A 22338-nucleotide genomic window follows, 5' to 3' on the forward strand; every position below is an offset into this window, starting at 1 on the left:
AAGATTCCATCCAGTCTCGGGCCAAATTGCATACCAAGGAAACACTCATGCAATGCTAGTTTTTGGAGGGGGAGGGGGCAATTGGGATAGGAAGACTAGGGGGAAAGGGCAAGAGGAAATGACACAGGATGAACAGGTGCTGGGGAAGAGTTTGGTGTGGGGAAATGGCAAATGGAGGGAAGGCTTAAGCAGCCATACTTTCTGCTGTGGGGGTATAGCTATAACTGAGTGTGTGTAATCTGTGTGTCTGTGTTGGGGGGGGGGGAATGTCCCTGGATCCTTGAGTGAGGGGCGCTGTCAGCTGAGTGACATCTTGCTCTTTACTTTCCCCTTCGCATCTCTCCAAAGAAGAAGGTGGCATAGGAGAGATCCCCCTCCACTTTTTGTCCCAGGGCCCACTCCAACTTTGCTCCAGTCCTGCTCTGCTGCTTTTTCAGTTCCAGTCACTTCCTGCCCCAAGGCTTTTCATGAGAAAGAGCTGTTGGACTGCTTATAGGCTTCTGCGTGCACCTTGTAATTGGCTGTGTATTCAAAGATGTCACAAAAACCTGGCTCTCCTGGAGCCATTTGTGAGCTGTACAGTCAATAATGAAGAAATGACATGCTGAAGGGATGCTAGAGGTAGTTCAGTTTACATGAATACAACAGCCTTTTTCTATTTAAACTTTGGCCCCCTCAGTTTATGGCATATAGGAATGTATTGGTTGCAGGCTCCATTCTTTATAGCTTGTGAATTAATTAACTAGTGGTGATGTGGTATAGGCTTATTGTTACAGAGAGGTCGCAGAGATCCCAGCCATTCCTCGCAATGCCATCAACACACACTAGACAGCTTAGATTTCTGCTATTCCTAATTCTCACATATCATATATGCAAATATATAACAGTATTACCTCATTTCCAAATCTTCATTCTCTTGTGGTACAAATTTGTACAAGGCAACGTAGGTATTCATCTGTATTGAGTCTTTATTAAGAGATCCCTTCAATAAGAAAAAAGAAGAGGTGATATTAGGTCCCCCACAAGTAGTGTTCTCAGAGTTGTAGACAAATCCAGACAGACACAATATGAAAATGAGTTGCTATCTTGATGTAGGATTTGTTGTTTGTAGAGCTCTACAGTGTTTGATCTGAATCTGATGAAGTGCTGGACTATTTAATTCAGCTGCTAAAAGTAGGATACAATTGGCACAATTTACTATTTGAGGATCTTTAGTGACTGATTTCAAAATAAAGCTAGTGAGCCATCGGCTTTGACTATGGCAGTGATATCTATGTTCTGGAAACTGTTCAACTACTTATGGCCATAACCATGGGCATAAATTAGGCCCCATTCACACGCACACACAATTACAAGGAAACTGATTCTCCATGGTGTGATTCTAGGCCCAGCTTATGAATGATGAGACTACATAAATAGGTCTTTCCTACTTGATCATCATCCGGTGAGAGGGCAATATTTGGTTTCATTCATACACATCCCAGAATAGTGTGGGATTGCAGCAAGAGGAAATAGCTCCAGCACTGTAGTAGGGGCATGCAAATTGTGCCTATGACTATCAGGCAAAGATATGTCATTGGGGTGTGCATGGGCTGTGGTTCGAGGTGTGGTCTGAATTTGCGTCGGTCTGTGGTTCGGTGAACCGGTTTGGCCGATCCACAAACTGGTCTGGTGGTTTGAGGTGGCACCAGTGGGGGCAGCAAGCGGAACCTTTAAAAGTAAAGCTGCAGGTCCTTATCAGCATGACTGCCACTCCAGGCAGCTTCCTGCAGCTGCGGCGCTCCCCCAGCAGCCTGCACATGGTGGAGCAGCTCCGTCACTCACCTGGCCTCCACGCAGCATGGGCTGCTGGGGGGAGCACCGCCACAGCAGGAAGCTGCCTGGAGTTTAAGTCTCCATTTCTATTACATCCTTCATAATGTGATGGAGCACATGTGCGTTTTGTGCTTGTGCCATGCCACAGCAGGAAGCTGCCTGGAGTGGCACAAGCACAAAACACACATGTGCTCCATCACATTATGAAGGATGTAATAGAAATAGGAGTGGAAATCGCACAGGAAATAGGAGTTGAAATTGAGCTACTGCTTCTGCATATTTTGGGAGACAGCTACTACAGAACTCACTTATGTAATTAACATATGTGTAATTAACATGGGCATAAGATGCATCATGTATAATGTGAAGCTTAATTTTAAATGGCTTATAGTTTCATTCAAAAGAAGTTACCTGTGCTAGGGAGTTTATGTTCTTCGGTTCATCTCCAAAGTCTGTCGTACCATTTACTGAGTATGTGAATACTGTAATCAAAGAGACAAGAAATATTAGGACCAAGAGGCCAATTGTCAGGTAAACCACCAGCCATTTGTTTTCTGTATTTGTTCACCCCAATTCCATTATTTTAAACTTTCTCATTTTCATTTCTTTCTTTTCTAAAGAGGTTATTGAAACATACTGAGCAGTACCATCTGTGGATGAAACAGTCAAACCCATTGCCATCTCTGAGAAATCTTGAGTAGGTTGAGGACTGCTATAGAAAATATTCCTTTATAAATATAAATGAATGTGCTTAGGGATAGACAAATGAGTGAAGGAAGTGTTTACATGTTGTGGGGGAAACATCAGCACGCAACATATATTTCCCTGTATTGAAACACAGATGCATGCTGCCAGTTGCCTTTAGTGACTATCATTCACCAATGCATCTCTCTTTTTTTTTTTGAAATTCACATTTATCTGGGATGTTCTGGTTGTACAAAATTTGGGGGAAAGCAAAGTTTAAAAACTTTTAATAACTGACTGAGACTTTTGCTTTTAAAGGAAGAAGATTTTTGGCAGTGCTTTTATTTCTTGGTTTTATTTATGAGTTTTATTGTATTTTGTCATGTTGAGATTATTGTGCTTTATTCTTGTTGTCTATACAACAAGAATACAACTATTCTTGTTGTGAGAACATGTCTCAAAAAGGCGGATTATAAAGTCATTTATTCTTATGTCTTTTATAAATTGTCAACATTCACACATGAATGTCACCACATTTCTGTGTATCTGAAAAGGGAGTTACTCCCAACACTACGCATGTTCACTCATCCTGGGGAGGTCATGAGAATAAGACTAATATATTTGCCTCTCAACCACTGGTACGTCCATAGTCTTACTAAAGCCCTGTCTGGGTGTTTACATGGCAGAGTACTGCAGCAGTTATTAATAGCATCGATGAATAACATCAAAGTTATTAATAGCCTCGGTTGTGCTTCTTAAGGAAATAGTTCCATAATCAAAGGCACTTACATACTGTGCCTCTGATGGAAACATTTCCACTAACTCCTTGTAATTTCAAATTAGTTATCGTAGCTTGTGGCAACAACTCATAAGCAGTATTAGAGGCTGTGGTATGGTCATATGACAAAACTTGAACCATTACTACTGATGACTCGTCAAGGAAGGAAGGAAGGAAAGAAAGAAGGAAAGAAGGAGGAAGGTTTTGCAAACAACACAGGCAATTTACTACATCATCCAAGAGAAAGATTTTGAATCACCTATCTTATAATTAATGTGCGAGCCTCTGCAAAGATGATTGTAAAGAAATCTAATGCTGATCAAAGGAACCTTTAATGTGCTGCTGACATCTGATTACACTCAGATCTTTATCAACAAGTTTCTTGCACCATGTCAAATCATACAGATTCCCCCATAGACAACACCTCCTTTTTAATATGGAATAGGTAAATGATGACCAGGGATCTTAAAATAACTAACAGAGATTAGAATTAGTTGCTGATGAAACTCTTAGTGGGTGAGGTGTAAGTCTTGAGCAGTAGATTCATATGCAGAAAAACAGAACATGTTTAGGGGGGAAATACATGGAAGGGAGCAGGGAAATGACAGCTGCCCCCTCAAACCTTACTTGCAAGGCTGTGAAAGCTCGAAAATGCTTCACGACTACCTAGAGCGATTGCCAGAGGTGGGCTGGGAGGGCGCATGCGGGGGTGGGGGGGGGAGGCTGCTCTTAACCTACCTCCCCCCACCAGACGACCAAACTGTCCGTCATCAGCGTGCCTCCTGCGCACCCACATGAGCAGCACTACTCAGTGCAGTTCCATGAGGCATGGATGGAGCAGGGTGGAGTGGTCCAGGGCTGGAACTTGTTGTTCCAGCCTCCAGATATCCTACAATGCAACATGTGACACGCACATTGCACTGGGAATTCCCACTATCAGACAGGCGGCTGTGCTCCAGGCACCCGTCTTTGTGTCTCCTTGGGCTGAACTCAGTCTGAGGAGACACATGATACCCAGTAGCCGGGGTAAAGGTGCAAGCGCACCCTTAGCCTTTACCAACAGCTGGGTTCCTTAAGAGGGTTAGGTGGGCGGGGAGTGGGGGGATCCATGAGAATCCTGCTGCTGTATCCAAATAAATATCCAAATGATGTTTGGATATTTATTATTTCTCTGTGTAAACCGCCCTGAGCCATTTTTGGAAGGGCGGTATAGAAATCAAATTATTATTATTAATAATAATAATAATAATAATCATAATTAAAAATATGTGCTCAGAAATAGCAGATCATTAACACAAGACATTCTGTTTCTAAGAAAATAAAGGTGATATCAAGACAGACCCTTGATTTGAAGCATGTTTGTGTTCCACTGAAAATGTGAGCCTTACACTCACCACTATTACTACGTTTCCTGTTCATGTCAAGGATGCTTCCTGGACTGTCACCTTCCTCAGGAACCTCTGCCAAGTCTGATGTCTGCAAGAAAGGAAGAGAAGGAGTAAGAGACTGAAAGTGAGCAGTTAGGCGAAATAAACACAGCAGAGATTTAAGCACATAGCAACAGCGTGACGGTTGCGGTTGGTGCAGAAAAAATCAGCATGAAGTGTCAATGTTGATGGTAGATGGAGACTTAAATGGGCAACAGGAAATCTGAGATAAGCTGCCGACCTAGATGTTTAATCCAGTGTAAAAAAGGCTTCTTATTTACATGGGATTTGAAAATAGAATTGAAGGGGAAAGAATAGCGAATTTCTGGTGTTGACATGCAATTGTTTAGGTTATAATTCATAATCCCACAATTGGTAACAAGAAGTAGAAGACCAGTTATTCAGCTGCTAATGAAACGGTCATTGGGAGAGGAGGGATGGATCAACTGTGTACTGCAAGGACCCTGGAGGATAAATGTGTCTCTGTGTAAATCAGCCCCTGCAGGATCCCTGTCACTGGGATACAGGCACCCAGAATCAAGGAAAGAGAGTAGGTTTTCCTCTCACTGCAAGTATTCCTTAAGTGTAATGGTGTACTTTATCCCATTCATTTATATAGGCTAAAGCAGGGATTCTCAAACTTGAGGCCCCAGTTGTTGTTAGACTACAACTCCCACAACATACCTGGATGTAGCCCCACAACATCTGGGGACCCAAGCTTGAGAATCCTTGGATCAACATTAAATGAGCTCTCAGGGATACTATTTGGTGGCGATGGTGGGAGGAGCTAAATTGGCTCCTGCTCATCTCACTGACTCCAAGCCTGCTCCTATCTGCATAACCCCAATCCCTTCATAGTCCCATATGGAGAGAGTAGTAGAGCACATGCTCTGCATGTTAAAAGCTCTAGGTTCAAACCCTGGCATCTCCAAGTAGGACTAAGAAAGGCTCCGCTCTGAAACTGTGGAGTGCTGCTGCCAGTCACTCTAGAGCAGGGATTCTCAGTGTTGGGTCCCCAGATGTTATTGGACTTCAACTCCCATAATCCCCATCCCCAGTGGCCTTTGGTTGGGGATTATGGGAATTGAAGTCCAATAACATCTGGGGACCAACGTTGAGAATCCCTGCTCTAGACAATACTGAACTTGAGGGATCCAGGTTCTGAATATGGTATAGGGTAGCAATGTAAATACGTATGTAGTCCCATCCTAGGCTCTGTTTTGTAGTTTGATAGGAAAACTGGCTTAGACAAGTTTGATTCGATGACTGTGTACTTGTAAGGAAGTCCCACTGTGCAGCCGGAACCCAAGTGACTTTGTATTGATGTAGGACGGCTGCAACAAAAGCGATGTGGAGGCAGGCACCATTAGGAAAGTGCTTTCCACCATTGCGGAATTATTGCAGTGCTTTAAAGTAACAGGGTTTGGCTTCAATGGTCTCACTCACAAATCCCGAAACCCTGCCCTCTCCTCAGCTGAAGTTCCTGCGCCTTCTTCCAAACAGGCTATGACCCTAAGTGCCAAACACATATGCGCAATCCAGCCTGATTTGCCAAAGAGTAAATCCCACAACATATTGGCATTCTGCACTTCCACCCACTCCCCATCTGATCAACATTTCAAGGCAAGCTCACAATATGTTCATGTTTTGTATGCTTGAGTAATCGTTTATTATTTAACAGGATACTTGTACAGATTTGGCAAGTAATAATTACATTTGTGGAAGTACTGGTCCCCGGTTGAATTAAAGAAACCAAAAGGAAGGATCACAACATTTGAACAAAGCTGCTACGTAAACCATTTTGTGAACTTTTTGTTGTTGTTGAAAGGCAGTATATATAAATATTATTATTTTTGGTGGCTTACATTTCCTGCAGCATAATGCAGGCATTGCAGAGCCACACTTATTCTGCACTCACACATGTGGTGATGGTGCTGCACAATTGGGCGGTACCAGAACTAGTGACTTCTTCTGCAACTGCATGCCATGTGTGATTTCCTTTGGGAATAAGGGAAGTAGTGCACGATGTACAATCCCTTTAAGAGGCCAATAGTTCTGCTACTGCCCTCTTGTGCAGCACTTTCACTGCATGTATTAGAGCCCCGCAGTGGTGCGGGGAATATGTAAAGCCAGTGATAATTTGCCCACCCAGGCTTTTAATTAGATACTGTTTTAATTGTGTTTTAATAGTTTTAACTTTTTAATTTTAATTGTTGAAATGTGTTAATCTTTTATTGGGCTGTTTTTATAGTTTTGTAAACCGCCCAGAGAACTTGCGTTTTGGGCGGTATAGAAATGTATTAAATAAATAAATAAATAAATAAATAATTTAAGAAATACAAACTTGATAAGGTGTGATAGTTTATAACAGACCCTTTTTGTAGGGACGTGTTAGCTTCCGAGTTGCACAGAACTCTTGCCTGTGCTGTTTAAATCTTTCAAATGCAGAACCAAACACAATAATGGGCAAGTAATGTACAGCGCATACTTGCAATTTTCCGTATCATGGAAACCTGTAGAGAACCCTAAAGAAGTCTAGCACAGGGAGCTGGGTGGACACACTTTATCCAGAGGCAAATTTATTATTCATTGGCAGTATGGCTTCCAATTTGACAAGGGCCCTGCTCTATGGAATATTTTGTGTAATAGTTAATCAAGCCTTGTATGATACCATGCGGAAGTCCTGAAGAATAACCTGTGCTATTTCTCTATCAAAGAATCAGAAAGTGTGTGTGAGTGTAAATGAGAGAGATAACTCAAAGTCTCAAGAACTAAAGGCAGGTTCCACACAGAATGTGGGGAACTGAGGAAACTTGTGTCCAAGAGATGTGTAAGCCTTAGTGCCTCAGGATTGTTGGAGCCGTCCTGTTTGTCTAGTTCCGGCACCACCTACAGCATCACAATCCAACAGTAGGTCTGAGGTTTCTTAGATGTTCTGGTTACTGTTTTTACTCTCTGTGATGCATAGAATGAATCCATTTTGCAGAAGGAGCACTTTGACTGTTTTGAAACTGTTGGTTTCCCCATAATTATCAAAAATAGTTCTGGCCCTGTTTTTCTTGTAGAATATCAGTGTTCTAAATCAAACCCATAAAGCAGGATTCCCCATCTGTTCAGTTTTTGCTCCTCTCACTTTTAGTCATTTAAAAGAATGTCTTTTTTGTTTTGCTTCTCTTGCCAGCCAGATACTACTGTGGAATGGAGTTTGTTTCAGAACACTATAATCTGAGTTTTGTGATGTTGATGATGATGATGATGATGATAATGCTGCTGCTCCTCCAGCTCTACCATCTTCAACTGCCTAAAGGTCTCCGTGCTTTCTTAAGTGATTCCATCCATTCTCACTTACTGAAATTCTTTCCCAGAAAAACTATCTGGTGTCCTCTCTCTCTCTCCTTCAGATTGCTCCTCATTACCATAAAGCTTCTGCTTAACCCTTTAAGCAAAAGGGTTTTTGCTTAAAAAGCCAAAGTACATGTCCTTACATATCCACCACTTCTTACCTGTGGTATTCATATCATCACTTTGTATGGAGGCAGTATCAGGGTGAACAAGCATGGCCCTCACGACCCATATCGATTAGAAAGTTCACCTAGCCAACTTCTGAAGCCTAGCCCTTTCTGCTGCTGTCCACTACTACCTGGTACCCTGCTAGTGTTGGGGAGGCTTACTGAGCTGTGGCAGGTAGCAATGGATGCCCTCAACTTCAGAATGGTGACTAGTGGAGCATCTATTTTCTACCTGATTAGTTTTTCTGGGTACCATCAGTGGAGGGGAGGCAATGAACTATGTGTGCTGTGGAGAGGTGCCATCTGGGGGACCAGCATAGGTTTCCCCCTGCAACCTGATGCCAACCCTGTTTCTTACCCTTATTTGTCCTGTTTTACCCCTCTCTCTGTTATACTGTCTTTGCCTCTCTCTTTCCCCTCCCTTTCTTCTGTTGTCCATTTTCTTGGTCCCCTATACATTGACATATAGATTAATAAATACTAGCTGGCCCAGGTGCAGAGCATCTGCACCTCTAGTTGTCCCTTTTTTCTCACTCCTCTTTCTTGGCTCTCCTCCCATTCTCGCCCCGCCCCCCGGCTGCCGCCACTTTCCTTCCCCCGCCCCCCACCGCCAGCCACTGCCGCTTTCCTTTCCCCCCATGCATGGGATTAGTCATGGGTATGGCTTAGTGAATTATAGATAGATAGATAGATAGATAGATAGATAGATAGATAGATAGATAGATAGATAGATTCAACAAATAGACTCAGTCCATGGAAATCACCATTACCCCTACTGCCGCCTCCCGCAGGGTAATCAAGCATTGAAAGCAGATATTAGAAATGAAATTGCATAATTACAGAATTCCTCTTTGGTGAATCAGAGTTACTCCCAGAGCTGCCTTTCTTGGTTTTCTGGGCTAGGGAGGTTCCAAAGCGAAGTGTTTCATAGACAGGATCAACCTTATTGCCACAGGCTGCAAAACAAAGGAACGCTTAGATTAACAGAGGGAAAGAAAAGACCCAACAAGATCTTTGTCCTCCCCACTAAACAATATAATGGGCTGGTCTTCACACTCAGATGTAAAGTGGAGGAGCTCCCAGCCATGATTCCGAAGCCATGCACACTCCCACAAAAGCATTGTGTGTGTGTATGTGGCAGAAACGTTGTGCGGAGGACAGGGAAGTGATTGTGTGCAAGAAGCAGACCTCCTCCACCCTAGATCAGATTACCAATGTTAGCTTCCTGCACTGCTTGAACGGGATTGCTTCTCACACATGATCATTTCCCAGTCTTCTGCTTGATATTTCCGCTGCCTACACAATCGAAATCTTGCTGGCCAACTTTGCCTTTCATTTAATTTAGGCCTGGCCCAAGGCATTTTGGTGGCTGGAAACATTCAAATGCTATCCTCCTCCCTTTAATACAGATGGACCATAATCCACCAGGAAGTTCTCCTGTGCAAACCCCACTGCAATGAAGAAGAGATGTGTAGGAGCTCTTGTTCAGCTCTCATTCATTTCAAAGGGGCTTGCACAGGAAAACCTCAACACATTGTACCTGATGAGTCAGTTCTCTCTGTCTCCAACTCTCTGAGACACCCAAAATTTGCCACCTGAGGTAGCCACTTCATCTTGCTTTTCGGTCAGGCTACTTTTGCAGTAGCTTGAAAACTGCACCCTAGCATTTTTTTCTCAAGATCTCGATTAAGTTACCTGTGTGTCTGTGTCCAACAAGGTGGGGAAATACCTGTTTTCTTAGAATCAGTCAAAGTCCTCAATGTTTGTGTTGGGTTGGAGGAGGCTAACCAAGGGCAAAGCCCTGCATCTCTGCTCCCAGCTTACTGGAGACTGAGGAACCACTATGTCCATTTCCTTGCCATCAGCCAATGGAGACTGAGAGGGTGGAAAAAGGAAGAGCTGCTGTATGAGTCTCTTGGTCCAGAGAGTGGCCGCTAGAGTGGCCACAGTGATGATGCAGGGGCCTTTGGGAGATTGGCCATCGGGAGCATTCTTCAGATGCCCTGTGATGATGCAGGGGATGCCCACATCTGCTAATGGAGGGTGCTGGCTGCAGGCAGCAGTGACGCAGGTCTCCCAGCCAAGTTGGGTGACTATTGCCATCAGGTACTGGGGCAGTTACTAGGAGTTCAGAGGTTTATTTTTATATGTACATTCCACTCTTCCTTCAAGGAGCCCAGAGCAGTGTTATGTTTTTCCTCACAACAACTCTGTGAGTTAGTTTAGGCTGAGTGATCAGTGACTGGCCCAGAGTCACCCAGTGAGCTTCATGGCTGAACAGGGATTTAAACCTGGGTTTCCCTGGTCCTAATCCAACACACTAACCACAACACCATACTACCTGGGCCCAACCTAGCTGACTCCTTACGCTGCTCCTAATTGTCAAGCTATGAGCAAGCATCACTACCAAGATCACAGAAAAGGTCTATGAATGTCTCAACTTGTCGGGGGTGGTGGTTGTGGGTGAGTGGGGGGCGGGCTCCACTGTAACTTACCTATAGGCATTACTTCTTTAATGCAGCCAAACTGTTCATGAATAAGAAGTGGAGAACTGTAGTAACGGCGAAAACCTTTGGGCTAGGGAGAGAATGAACACGTGACATTGCATATTGTACACAACTGATGCTGGGACACTGGGTTGTCATTTAAATTCTGAGCTCTTTCTTTAGTGGCACAATGTTACTTTTTACTACAAGGTTAAAACTTTAATCTAGTAAGTTTCTTCCTGTGACTGAAATAAAGAAGATTTATCCATTGCTTTTTGCATGTAGGCATTTATGCAGAGGAGAAACCGGTTTCATTTTTAACTGAAACCTTTTGAAGGTTTCCCTGCCATCACCAGGCATGTCAATAAAAATAAATAAAATGCCAATAAAAATAGTTGTAACAGACATCAATATACAGGAACCAATGAATTAACAATAGTTAGAATTATTTTTTTAAAAGGCTGGTGGAATAAAAATGCTTTCACTCTCTAAACAATAAAGAAAATGACCATGGGATCAGATGAACTAAGTATTCATTATACAAAACAGATGTCTTGTATTAGTAGTAGGTGCTTCATTTCTACTCCTCAGGGAACAGGTCAGGAAAACAGGCTGCATTCAGACATAAGGCCAAACCATGGTTTGTGAGGGTTGACAAACAGGAATATCAAACCATGGTTGAAGATGTGGTCATATCAAACCATGGTTGAAACTATGGTTGGCACTAACTGTGGTTTGTCATTATGTCTGAATTAACAGACCACTGTCAAACCACATTACTCTGTCCCAAGATGGCACTGAACCATGGAGACAGGAATGAATTTAGAATGCTGAGTGAGAGAAGTGTGAGAAGATGGAAAGTGAAAGCAGACTAGAGCATGGTTTGGCTGGTGTACTGTACGTTGGGAAGCTCAAACCATGGTGTAGATTCCTAACTTAGGACTAGCACAAACCATGGTTTGGTACAATGTCTGAATTGATCCATAGACTCTATAATGATAAATCATTTTACTAGGACAATTTTTGAGAGCTCAGAATGACTTGTGGAAGATTAAGCAGGCTCCTCTTTGCAGGGGCTAGTATGCACCCCCTCCCGCTAGAATTTAAATCTGGAACCATCGGTCACTCACTGTGACGTTTTTAATGACTTTTTTTGCAGATAAAATATCTCTGATTCGGGCCGAGCTAGATTCCACCGTTACTGCAGAGTCTACTGTGAAGGTGTCCAGCAATTCCTCTTATGGGATTAGATTGGATCATTTTCAGTATGTGACTCCTGAGGAAGTGGAGAAACTGCTTCAAACTGTGCATCCTACAACCTGTTCTCTTGACCCTTGTCCAACTTGGCTTATCTCATCTAGTAATTATATTATCAGAGGGGGTCTGGTAAATATTATAAATGCTTCTCTGAGGGAGGGCAAGATGCCTCCTTGTCTTGAGGCTATTATTAGGCCACTTTTGAAGAAACCTCATTAGATCTCTCAGAGTTAGCTAATTACAGACCTGTTTCTAATCTTCCATGGTTGGGCAAGGTGATTGAGCGGGTGGTGGCCTCTTAGTTCCAGGCAGTTTTGGATGATGAAAATTATCTAGACCCATTTCAAACTGGCTTCCATGTGGGCTATGGGGTTCAGACTGCCATGGATGATCTCCGACTGGCAATCAACAGAGGGTGTGTGACTCTGCTGATCCTTTTGGTTCTGTCTGCTGCTTTTGATACCATTGACCATGGTATCCTTCTGGACTGCCTGAGGGAGGTGGGATTGGGTGGCACTGTAATACAGTGGTTCCGTTCCTACCTCTCTGGTAGATTCCAGATGGTGTTGCTTGGAGACTGTTCTGCAAAGCGAGAACTAAAGTGTGGAGTTCCACAAGGCTCCATGCTGTCTCCAATGCTTTTAAACATCTACATGAAACCGCTGGAAAGAATCATCAGGAGGTTTGTACTGGGTGTTATCAATATGCTGATGACACCCACATCTATTTCTCCCTATCCACTTCATCAGGAAATGGCTTATCTTCTCTAAATGCCTGCTTGGAGGCAGTAATGGGCTTGATGAGGGATAATAAACTGAAGTTGAATCCAAACAAGACGGAGGTACTGACTCTGGGGGGTTGGGGCCTGAGAGATGGTTTAGATCTGCTTGCTCTGGATAGGGTTACACTCCCTCTGAAAGATCAGATATGTAGCTTGGGAGTGCTCCTGGACCCAAAGCTCTCCTTGGTTTCTCAGGCTGCGGCAATGGCCAGGACCACTTATTATCAGCTTCAGCTGATACAACAGCGACGTCCATTTCTGGAGGTAAATGACCTTAAAACAGTGGTACATATGCTGGTAACCTCCAGGCTTGTATTACACTTTATGTGGGGCTGCCTTTTTTACATAGTCAAGGTTGACTCAGCCTTCCATCCTTCCGAGGTCGGTAAAATGAGTACCCAGAATGTTGGGGGCAATATGCTAAATCATTGTAAACTGCTTAGAGAGCTCCGGCTATAAAGCGGTATATAAATGTAAGTGCTATTGCTATTGCTATAGTCTGGAAACTACAATTGGGACAGAATGTGGCAGCCAGATTGGTCTCTGGGACAATTCAAATGGATCACATAACACCAGTTTTAAGGGAACTGCACCGGCTGCTGATATGTTTCCGAGTGAAATACAAAAAGCTGGTTATTACCTATAAATCCCATAATGGCTTGGGCCGAGGGTATTTAAGAGAGCACCTCTTTTGTCATGAACCCTGCCGACTGTTACGATCTTCTGGAGAGGTCCGGTTTATGGTTGCCAAAGGCTCGTTTGGTGGCAAGCTAGGACCGGGCTTTCTCTGTGACTGTCCTGGGGCTTTGGAATATGCTCCCTGCTGAAATAAGAGCATCTCCTTCTCTGCTTGTTTTTAGGAAGACCCTCAACTCACCTGTTCTCACAGGCTTTTAACTGAATTAATTTTAATAATTTGCTATTAATTGTTTTGTTACTATTTTTATTTTTGTTTTTATGCTACTGTTCTAATTGTTTTGTATTTCAATCTGTGCTGATTTTTAAGTATTGTTTTAAATTTTTTATGCTGCCTAGAGATATATATATCAGGTGGTATAAAAATATGGCAAATAAATAAATACATTTGTGTGCTTGTGTAGTATGGCCCTCAGCCAAAGAAGAGAGTTGATTGGAGGGACCTGCCCTGTCATTGTCTTTGCCCAACCTGGTTTGCAGTTGTATTTGGTTCAGTTTGTGACATGTTTCTGGCTTACCAGTTTGCCCATGCAGCGCTGCTGTCCAATGCTCTCTGCACATTTGTGATGAATGCTCAGCTTACACGCCTTACAGCGGAGTCCATGTTTAGCATTTGTCCCTGTCAGAGGCACAGAAACAATTTAATTACCAGACATCAATAATTTCCATGTGATCTCCAAGTGACCTGACCTAAAAACTCAAATATGTTTCAACTTTACAGACACAAACCTTCCTGTCTTATCACAACTGTGCATAATCCATTTAAGTGTATCAGGTTTTGCCCCAATTTAGAGGTTTTCTTATGATTACATTCAGAATAATATCTATCTATCTATCTATCTATCTATCTATCTATCTATCTATCATCCACCACATATCTATATATATATAGACAGTGTACACAGTCCAAATTACAATATAAAATAAAAACAAAAACAATTAACACTTTCACAAAATCAAAACTATTAAAAACAATTTCACCATGTAAAACTGTTTTAGTATTAGTTAAAAGCCTGATAAAACAGGTATGTCTTAAGGATTCTTTTAAAAAGCAATCAAAGATGGCTCCTATTTTGACAGGGAGTGCATTCCAAAGCCTTGGGGCAGCCACAGAGTCAAGCAGGCAGCAACCAGTCAAGCCGGCAGCAACCATAACTGGACCTTCCCAGATGATCTTAATAGGTGTCAGGGCTCATGATACCATATTTTCATGAAACTATGGGTGGGTTCTCCCCCTCACCCCCCCATGTGATACTCTACTTCCGTCCCAGCTTCCAATATGCTGCAACTGGTGATGTTGTGCAAACCTACTAATCCTGCCCTATTATCTCAGGGAACCTATCTGTTCCTTGAAGTCTTAGTTACAGATGTCAGGTTCCCTGAAGGAAGTAGGACAGGATATGCTGAGATTGGTGGGTTTGGGCAACATGACCAATCTCAGCATATCAGAAGTAGAGGCTCATGAGGAGATGTGGGGAATGTATCAGTGTTCCCCGTAACAGGGATTCACAGATGTTGTTGACTACAACTCCTAGAATCCCTAGCTGCAATGGCTTTTGCTTGGGGGTTAATGGGAGTTGTAGTCAACAACATCTGGGAATCCCTGTTAGAGGGAACACTGGACTGCATGCTCCTCAGGTGCCACCTACATCTGAGCCCACCATATAATTTGCTTCACAACTGTACTATATTTTTTACAAGGATGAAATTTTAAAAATGCAATTCAAATTATCTTGTTTTTGATCATTTCCCCTCCATTATTCAAATGTCTCCCAGTTATAAACACCTTTCATAATATTAAGAGCAATATAATTAGGTATCAAATCAATCAATCAAGGTATTTGTACTACACCTCTCAATGTAAAACATTTCCAGGGTGACTCATAAGGTAAACCTTTCTTCAGAGGCAGCATCTATACCAGGACTGCTCACCTTTGGTCCTCCTGCAGATGTTGACCTACAACTCCCACAATCCTTGGCTTTTGGCCACTGTGGCTGTGGATTATGGGAGCTGTAGTCCCAAAACATCTGGGTGGCCAAAGTTGAGCAGGCTTGATCTATGCAAACTAGCAGTGAAGCAAAGTGCTTCAGACTTTGCATACACTTACACCTCTTTGATGAATAAGCCAATTCAGATAGATGCTGCCTCTGAGGAAGAATGATAGCTGAAAACTTGTAGTGCATTAAATTTATAGTATAAATAGTTCATGTTTGTTTACATGGGATGATTGATGATTTTTTTTTTTAAAGAACACACTGTATATTCTTTTGCACTGTAAATAGTAAATAGTATGACTGGGCTCCCATGTCTTTAAGGAGTTGCCTGCCAAGGCAGAAATTCACCAGGTGATTCCCCTACAACTGCCCTATCATGCTGAGAAATGCTTAAGTGGTTGAATTTCTGCCTATTGGGTACAGGTGTCCTGACATATTAAAAATCCTTCTGACTGTAACAGGCAGAATTCTGCAACTGGAACCTCTCAGCGTGAGAGAACATCTTTCCCACAAAGGAAAGAACACTACTTTGATTAACACTACTTTGATTCTTCTAGCACCTGCTTCCAAATCTGTGCTGTGCTCTTAACACCATACAAACCACCCATTTAAAACTCCCTCCTTCCTCCCACACGCCAAATGTCCGGGCATTCTGAGGGCTCACTACAGCTCAGAGCAGCTAGCCGTAGATTTCATCATGTGACAAGGTAGTGTTATACAACACATGGAGTGAGTGTTTTATAGCTGCTTCCCTCATACATACAAGGAAATCCTATGTAAATATAACTAAAGTTTTATTAAGCAACAACTCTATTTTGTCCTTCTCCTTTCTGACTCCTTCCCACAATTTCTACAGGGTCCCTCCAGGGACAAATGTCCAAACAAACAAACTGCAAAATATTACTGGATAGAATACAACAGTGAGGCCATAGGGAATAATGGCAGATTAAATACTCAATAAATACTTTCTTAATTTTTAGGTGGTTTAGATTGGGGTCTCCAGTGTTGCAAGACCTAGTTCTCATGAACAGTGGTCAATCTGTTACACTGGAGACAGTACTATACTACTTTCGGTGGAGGATCATTTCTTTCAAATATGGACTATCCTGTGCTTCAGTGAAAAAGTTTTCAGAGTAACTTATAGTGATTACAAGCACAGCAATAAGAACATCAGTACAACATTATTAAAAGCCGGCAGTACCAACAAAAGCCTCTGCATAAAGCAAATAAAAACCATCCATTCTAAAAACTCAAAAGATTTACAAGGCCTGAAATAACGAACTCACTAGAGCAGGAGGAACAATCGCTCCTAAGCATCCTACTTTAAAATTAGCCTCACGGTATTCAGAAGAATTATGGGAGCTGAAGTGGTGGCGTAGACAACTAGAGCACAAATGGAGAAAGACACAAATCGAATCTGACAGGTTACAACACAGAGCACATCTGAAGACCTCTGTGGCTGCCAGACTGTGGGGAGCCTGGGGAGGGGGGATCTCCATGACGAATTGCGCACTCACGTGGGGCATAATGTTATTTCTGGGGGAAGGGACAACACATCTTGGACCCTAGCCCTCCCCACTCCCTGGATGTGCGGGTAGTCACCTGGGTGCATGGGGAGCATGCCCAGCAATGCCCCTGCAATTGTCTGTGGGGAAGATAGGTTTAACCCACCTTCCCTGCAACCCACTGTGGAACCCTTCTCACAGATTGTGAGAAGAGGCTCTATATCTTTATCTTTGCCTGAAAAACAAGTTGCAAATTGCTTTGAAAATTAGGTGGGGGAAATGTGGTTCATGATTATACAGGCACTAGCCAACAGGTGCCTTCCACAAACAGATCTTTTCTATTACAGTTCCAGCTTGAGAACTAGTTTTGTTTACATTAGAGTGTCTAGGAACAGAAGAAATATACATATTTATAGAACAAAACTGTCTCCACCACTTACAAAATGGTACCATTTTGTAAGTGGTGGAGACAGTTTTGTTGTTCTATAAATTGTTCTATAAGTTGTTGACTCACAGGTGAAACTCGGAAAATTAGAATATCGTGCAAAAGTCCATTAATTTCAGTAATGCAAATTAAAAGGTGAAACTGATATATGAGACAGATGTATTACATGCAAAGCTAGATAAGTCAAGCCTTAATTTGTTATAATTGTGATGATCATGGTGTACAGCTCATGAAAACCCCAAATCCACAATCTCAGAAAATTAGAATATTACATGGAACCAAGAAGACAAGGATTGAAGAACAGAACAATATCGGACCTCTGAAAAGTATACAATGTACTGTGCTTGATTGCCCAGCAAACTCGCCTGACCTGACCCCACAGAGAACCTATGGGGCATTGCCAAGAGAAGGATGAGAGACATGAGACCAAACAATGCAGAATTGCTGAAGGCCGCTAATGAAGCATCCTGGTCTTCCATAATACCTCATCAGTGCCACAGGCTGATAGCATCCATGCCACGCCGCATTGAGGCAGTAATTGCTGCAAAAGGGGCCCAAACCAAGTACTGAATATATATGCATGCTTATACTTTTCAGAGGTCCAATATTGTTCTATTCTTCAATCCTTGTCTTCTTGGTTCCATGTAATATTCTAATTTTCTGAGATTGTGGATTTGGGGTTTTCATGAGCTGTACGCCATGATCATCACAATTATAACAAATTAAGGCTTGACTTCTCTCGCTTTGCATGTAATGCGTCTGTCTCATATATCAGTTTCACCTTTTAATTTGCATTACTGAAATTAATGGACTTTTGCACGATATTCTAATTTTCAGAGTTTCACCTGTATATGCATACTCTGTGTTGGCATATGCAACACAGAATGTATAGAATATCAGACACATGCACACATTTTTCTTTCAAAATCAGAGCCATTTTTTATCTTGTGGGGCAACAGATCTGTAAATATGCAAGCTATAACCACCTCAGTAGAATTATTTCCAAATTCACAAATTCTTTATATTTCTGTTATAGTTGCAGATATGTTAGTTACAACTTCAAAGAGAGGATTGTCATCACAGTTGCACACAGTAGTCTAAAAGGAATTTTTTTCTAACTTAGAATTTCCTTTAACTATTGAAATCTTTTCTACCTGCACAGTCTGATATAAGTGAGCACACAACTTAGGAATGGTTTTTACCATGTATCTACCTGGCTTCCCAAAGGAGGCAAATTACTCTCGAGTGAATACTATAATTTACATTTCACTGTTATTTCTTCTTGTCTACAAAAAGTATTTTCTCTCTCTTGTATTTCTCTCTCTTGTATAATCTTTACTAAAAGATTATAGTTTGTTATATTTTCTCATCTTTAGCATTCTGACCATAGCTTGTGCTAGACACAGGCCAGTGCAGGCTTGAATTCCCATTAGGGAGCTCAGATAAGTAGCTAATTCCCTTCTTTCTCAGGGAAAATAGCTCCAGGAGTGCCCTGATCTGGGTTGGGACCCTGACAAGAGTTGGGACCATGAAAGAGTTAAAGCAGCAGTTCTTGACTGCTGAGTTCCCAGATGGCTGAAGGCCATTATGGATGAGGATGTTGGGAGTTATAATCCAACATCATCTGGGGACCCTTTAAAGCATGCACACACACAAGTTTTTTTGCTGTCCACTCAGTTAATTTTACATCCTGCTCAGACTGAATCTGGAAGGTCCACTCTGAATATGCGCACTTTGATACTGCCTCTCAGAACAAAACTTATTCCACACAGAGAATGAAAAAAATAGAGAACACACTGCTGGGGACCCAAAGTTGAGAACACCTGGGTTCAAACCTCCCACCATTGCTGTGGTCTTGATTCAGATCAGCCCCTCCTGCATCCCAGCTGATTTTTAACCAACAAACCACCAAACAAAAATCCAAGTAAACAATCTTCAAAATACATATTTAATGTGCTCCCAATTTTTGAAAGCATTGAACAATTACACTTTTTGTGTATTTTTAGGAAGTACAGATGACAACTGGATTATTGACAGAATGTTTTTCTTCACATTAAAGGATTACACAAATGTAAGAGGTTTTGATCCTTAGGCAGTGAGACTTCAAGGGAAGAGGAGCCCTGTCTAAGGTCTACTCTATGCATATTTACTTGGGAGCACATACCTCTTAGACCTTGTCAGTCATACATGGAAATTAATATCCTTATGAGAACTGAAGTGGACAAGATGTTTTATAAAAAGATGATGGGCCAAATAAAAATTTCAGTTAAATGATGAGCTGGTTCACACAGGCACTGCTGTACTGTCAAGCAACATGTATATATGAGTAGGCGATGGCAAATATAACACTGCAGAAGAACTTTTGTAACCCCTCACATCATCTTACACAAAACACATAACACTTTTCAACAGGGTCAGTTCACATGCAGCTACCAGTCATCAAGGGGTACATTAACCAAGTGTGGAGAACGTAGTGGATGTACATGCACGTGTGAACTTGGCTCATGTTATTTGTCTCCTGACAAGCTCCTCCCCAAACATGGAGGATCGTTCAGGAATGGGAGCTAAGGAAGAGAGAGAAACCGCATTTGAAAGTGGGGAGAAAAACTTCAGATATATATAGAAGCCGCCATGCACATTGTATGGCTCAGCTAAACTGATGGTATGACAAGAACATTTGGAGCTTTTTATTTTAGAAAAAAGGCGGCTAAAGGGAGACATGATATAGAGGCTTATGAAATCATGCATGGTGTGGAGAGAATGGATAGAGAATAGTTTCTATCCTTGTCTCACAACACTAGAACCACAGGTCATCCCATGAAACAGACTGCCAGGAAATTTAGGACTGACAAAAGGAAGTGCTTTTCCAGGCGCGGAGCCAGCTGAGCGGCGGTCTGCGTCCAGCACTGCTCGGCGGCCCCATCCAATACACCTGTGTGCGTGACATCACACGCACAGGGGTGTGGCTCGGACTCCGGAGGAGCCCAGAGTGAACTCCCCCCTCCCATGTGCCGAGAGCCTCTCCCTTCTCACACTGCCGAGAGCCCGGGCGAACTCTTTGCCAATGATTTCAGGCAGCTCTGACTGCCTGATAGAATGTTTTTCTCTTCCTCTCCCTCTCTGGAGGGAGAGATAGGGGAAAACGTCCTATCAGGCAGCCAACACTGCCTGAAATGACGGGCTGAGAGCTCGTTCGGGCTACCGGCAGCCCAGGCCATGCCCCCTTGTCACATGCAAAGGAGGCGTGGCCTGGGCTGCCGAGAGCCTGAACGATCTCTCCCCTCCTCATTTTAGGCAGTGTTGGCTGCCTGATAGGATGTTTTCCCCTTTCTCTCCCTCCAGTCAGTTCTCTCCCTCCAGTCAGGGCAGTCAGAGCTGCCTGAAATAATTTGAAGAGTTCACCCGGATGTGTGTGTGGGGGGGAGTTTGCTCTGGGCTCCTGTGGAGCCTGAGCCATGGGGCGGGGTTCAGCGGCCTTTTCCCATTGGCGGCCTGGGTTCTTTGAACCCTTTCGCCCAATAGTGGCTCCGCCCCTGCGCGCTTCTCACACAATGCATAAACAGTTACTGTTTAACATTTTGATTCTGTGAAATTGTTTTTACTGTTTTATATTTGTTACATTTTAAATTGTGTACAGCGCCTAGAGATACACATATCAGATGGTATATAAATATGACAAATGAACAAACATATGGAATTATCTGCCACAGGATGTGGTAATGGCCACCAGCTTGATGGCTTTAAAAGGGATTCCATTCTACCAGTGGCTGCAGATCGCTCCTCCCCCTGCCCCAGATTCAAAGGCAGGAGGTCCCTGAATACCAGTTGCAGGGGAACAACAGTGAGAGAGGGGGGCATGACTTAATCTCCTGCTTGAGGGTTTCTCAGCAGCATCTGGTGGGCCACTGTGGGAAACAGAATGCTGCACTAGGTAGGCCTTGGGCCTGATCCAGCAAGGTTCTTCTTCTTATATAAGACGCAAGATACCTGTTTTTCCACCAAATTTCACCCTGTCTTTGAAAAAGAATTCAACAGCGACAAGAACAAGAAAAGCACTGGTGTTGTTTCTTGCACCCATGTTACTTAGTTGCCCCAGTCCTAAAAACTGCATGTGGAGCAGCTGGGTTTGAGCACATGAAGCCCTTTCAAAAGAACTGCAGTCCCAAGCAGCTGTTTGGCAGAGAAGGGTAGCGCAGGAGTGTGAGAGGATCAGAATCCAGTCTGCTGGATTCCCTCCTAAACAGATGATTGAGGGATTGACAGCTTTTTAAATAGGGGGTCTGTGCACGTAGCCCCAGCTGTTGGCTTAAAAGGGAAAGTGTGTGCAGGAGCTGGTTGCTCACGAGCGGGTCTCTATCTCATCAGTGTTGTGATCCTAGCCAGGGGTGTAGTTATTGAGCAGCTGGGTTCAAAGAACCCAGGCCCCTAGCTCCACCCCTCCCTATTTTCTTCATTCTCTCCCTCACTCTGAGGGGCCCCCAGGGAGAGGGGTGAACACGGGCCCCCTCTCCCCTAGCTACACCCCTGATCCTAGCTCTAACAGAGTGGGAGTTTTGGGCATCTGCTGTACAAAGGGGAGTTTAAAAAAAACCATAGGGCATGTAATACACTTATGGGAGGCTTAAAAAACTCAACTGGAGGCTGAATATGGAGGTGTTCCTAAAACTGTATGAGGCTGAAGAAAAGAAATGACTCATTAATAAGCATGACAATTTGTTTCTCTTTCTGGAGATGATTCTCTTCACACTGACGTTCTGCTCTTGGCAAGAGCTTCTGCATGATGCCAGAGGTGGAGCCAGTTCGTAGCCGGAAAAACTCTGAGAACGTACTTCAAACCTTAATTCTGAGTTTCTTTGTCATCCAACTCTTAACTACCAGCAGAATTTTAGGGTCACGCCAAGGCTTGCATAATGAAGGTTTTACTGGGTATCAGATTACGGAGTACATTTTATTTATATTA

General features: G+C 42.9%; 1 protein-coding gene across 4 annotated transcripts in view; it reads right to left on the reverse strand.

The window, feature by feature from the left end:
* STAC (SH3 and cysteine rich domain) overlaps window positions 1–22338 on the reverse strand; it is a 96452-nt gene that overhangs the window by 13865 nt on the left and 60249 nt on the right. For all 4 annotated transcript variants that reach the window (XM_053266261.1, XM_053266263.1, XM_053266264.1 and 1 more), the window contains 6 exons: window positions 13952–14052; window positions 10709–10790; window positions 9054–9169; window positions 4672–4753; window positions 2227–2297; window positions 894–982 (listed from right to left, as the gene is read on the reverse strand). In XM_053266261.1, the coding sequence (XP_053122236.1) occupies window positions 894–982; window positions 2227–2297; window positions 4672–4753; window positions 9054–9169; window positions 10709–10790; window positions 13952–14052 (541 nt within the window). The remainder of the gene's footprint in view (window positions 1–893; window positions 983–2226; window positions 2298–4671; window positions 4754–9053; window positions 9170–10708; window positions 10791–13951; window positions 14053–22338) is intronic.

This window comes from Hemicordylus capensis, chromosome 6 (genome assembly GCF_027244095.1).
Source record: "Hemicordylus capensis ecotype Gifberg chromosome 6, rHemCap1.1.pri, whole genome shotgun sequence".
In the NCBI taxonomy this organism is placed as follows: domain Eukaryota; kingdom Metazoa; phylum Chordata; class Lepidosauria; order Squamata; family Cordylidae; genus Hemicordylus; species Hemicordylus capensis.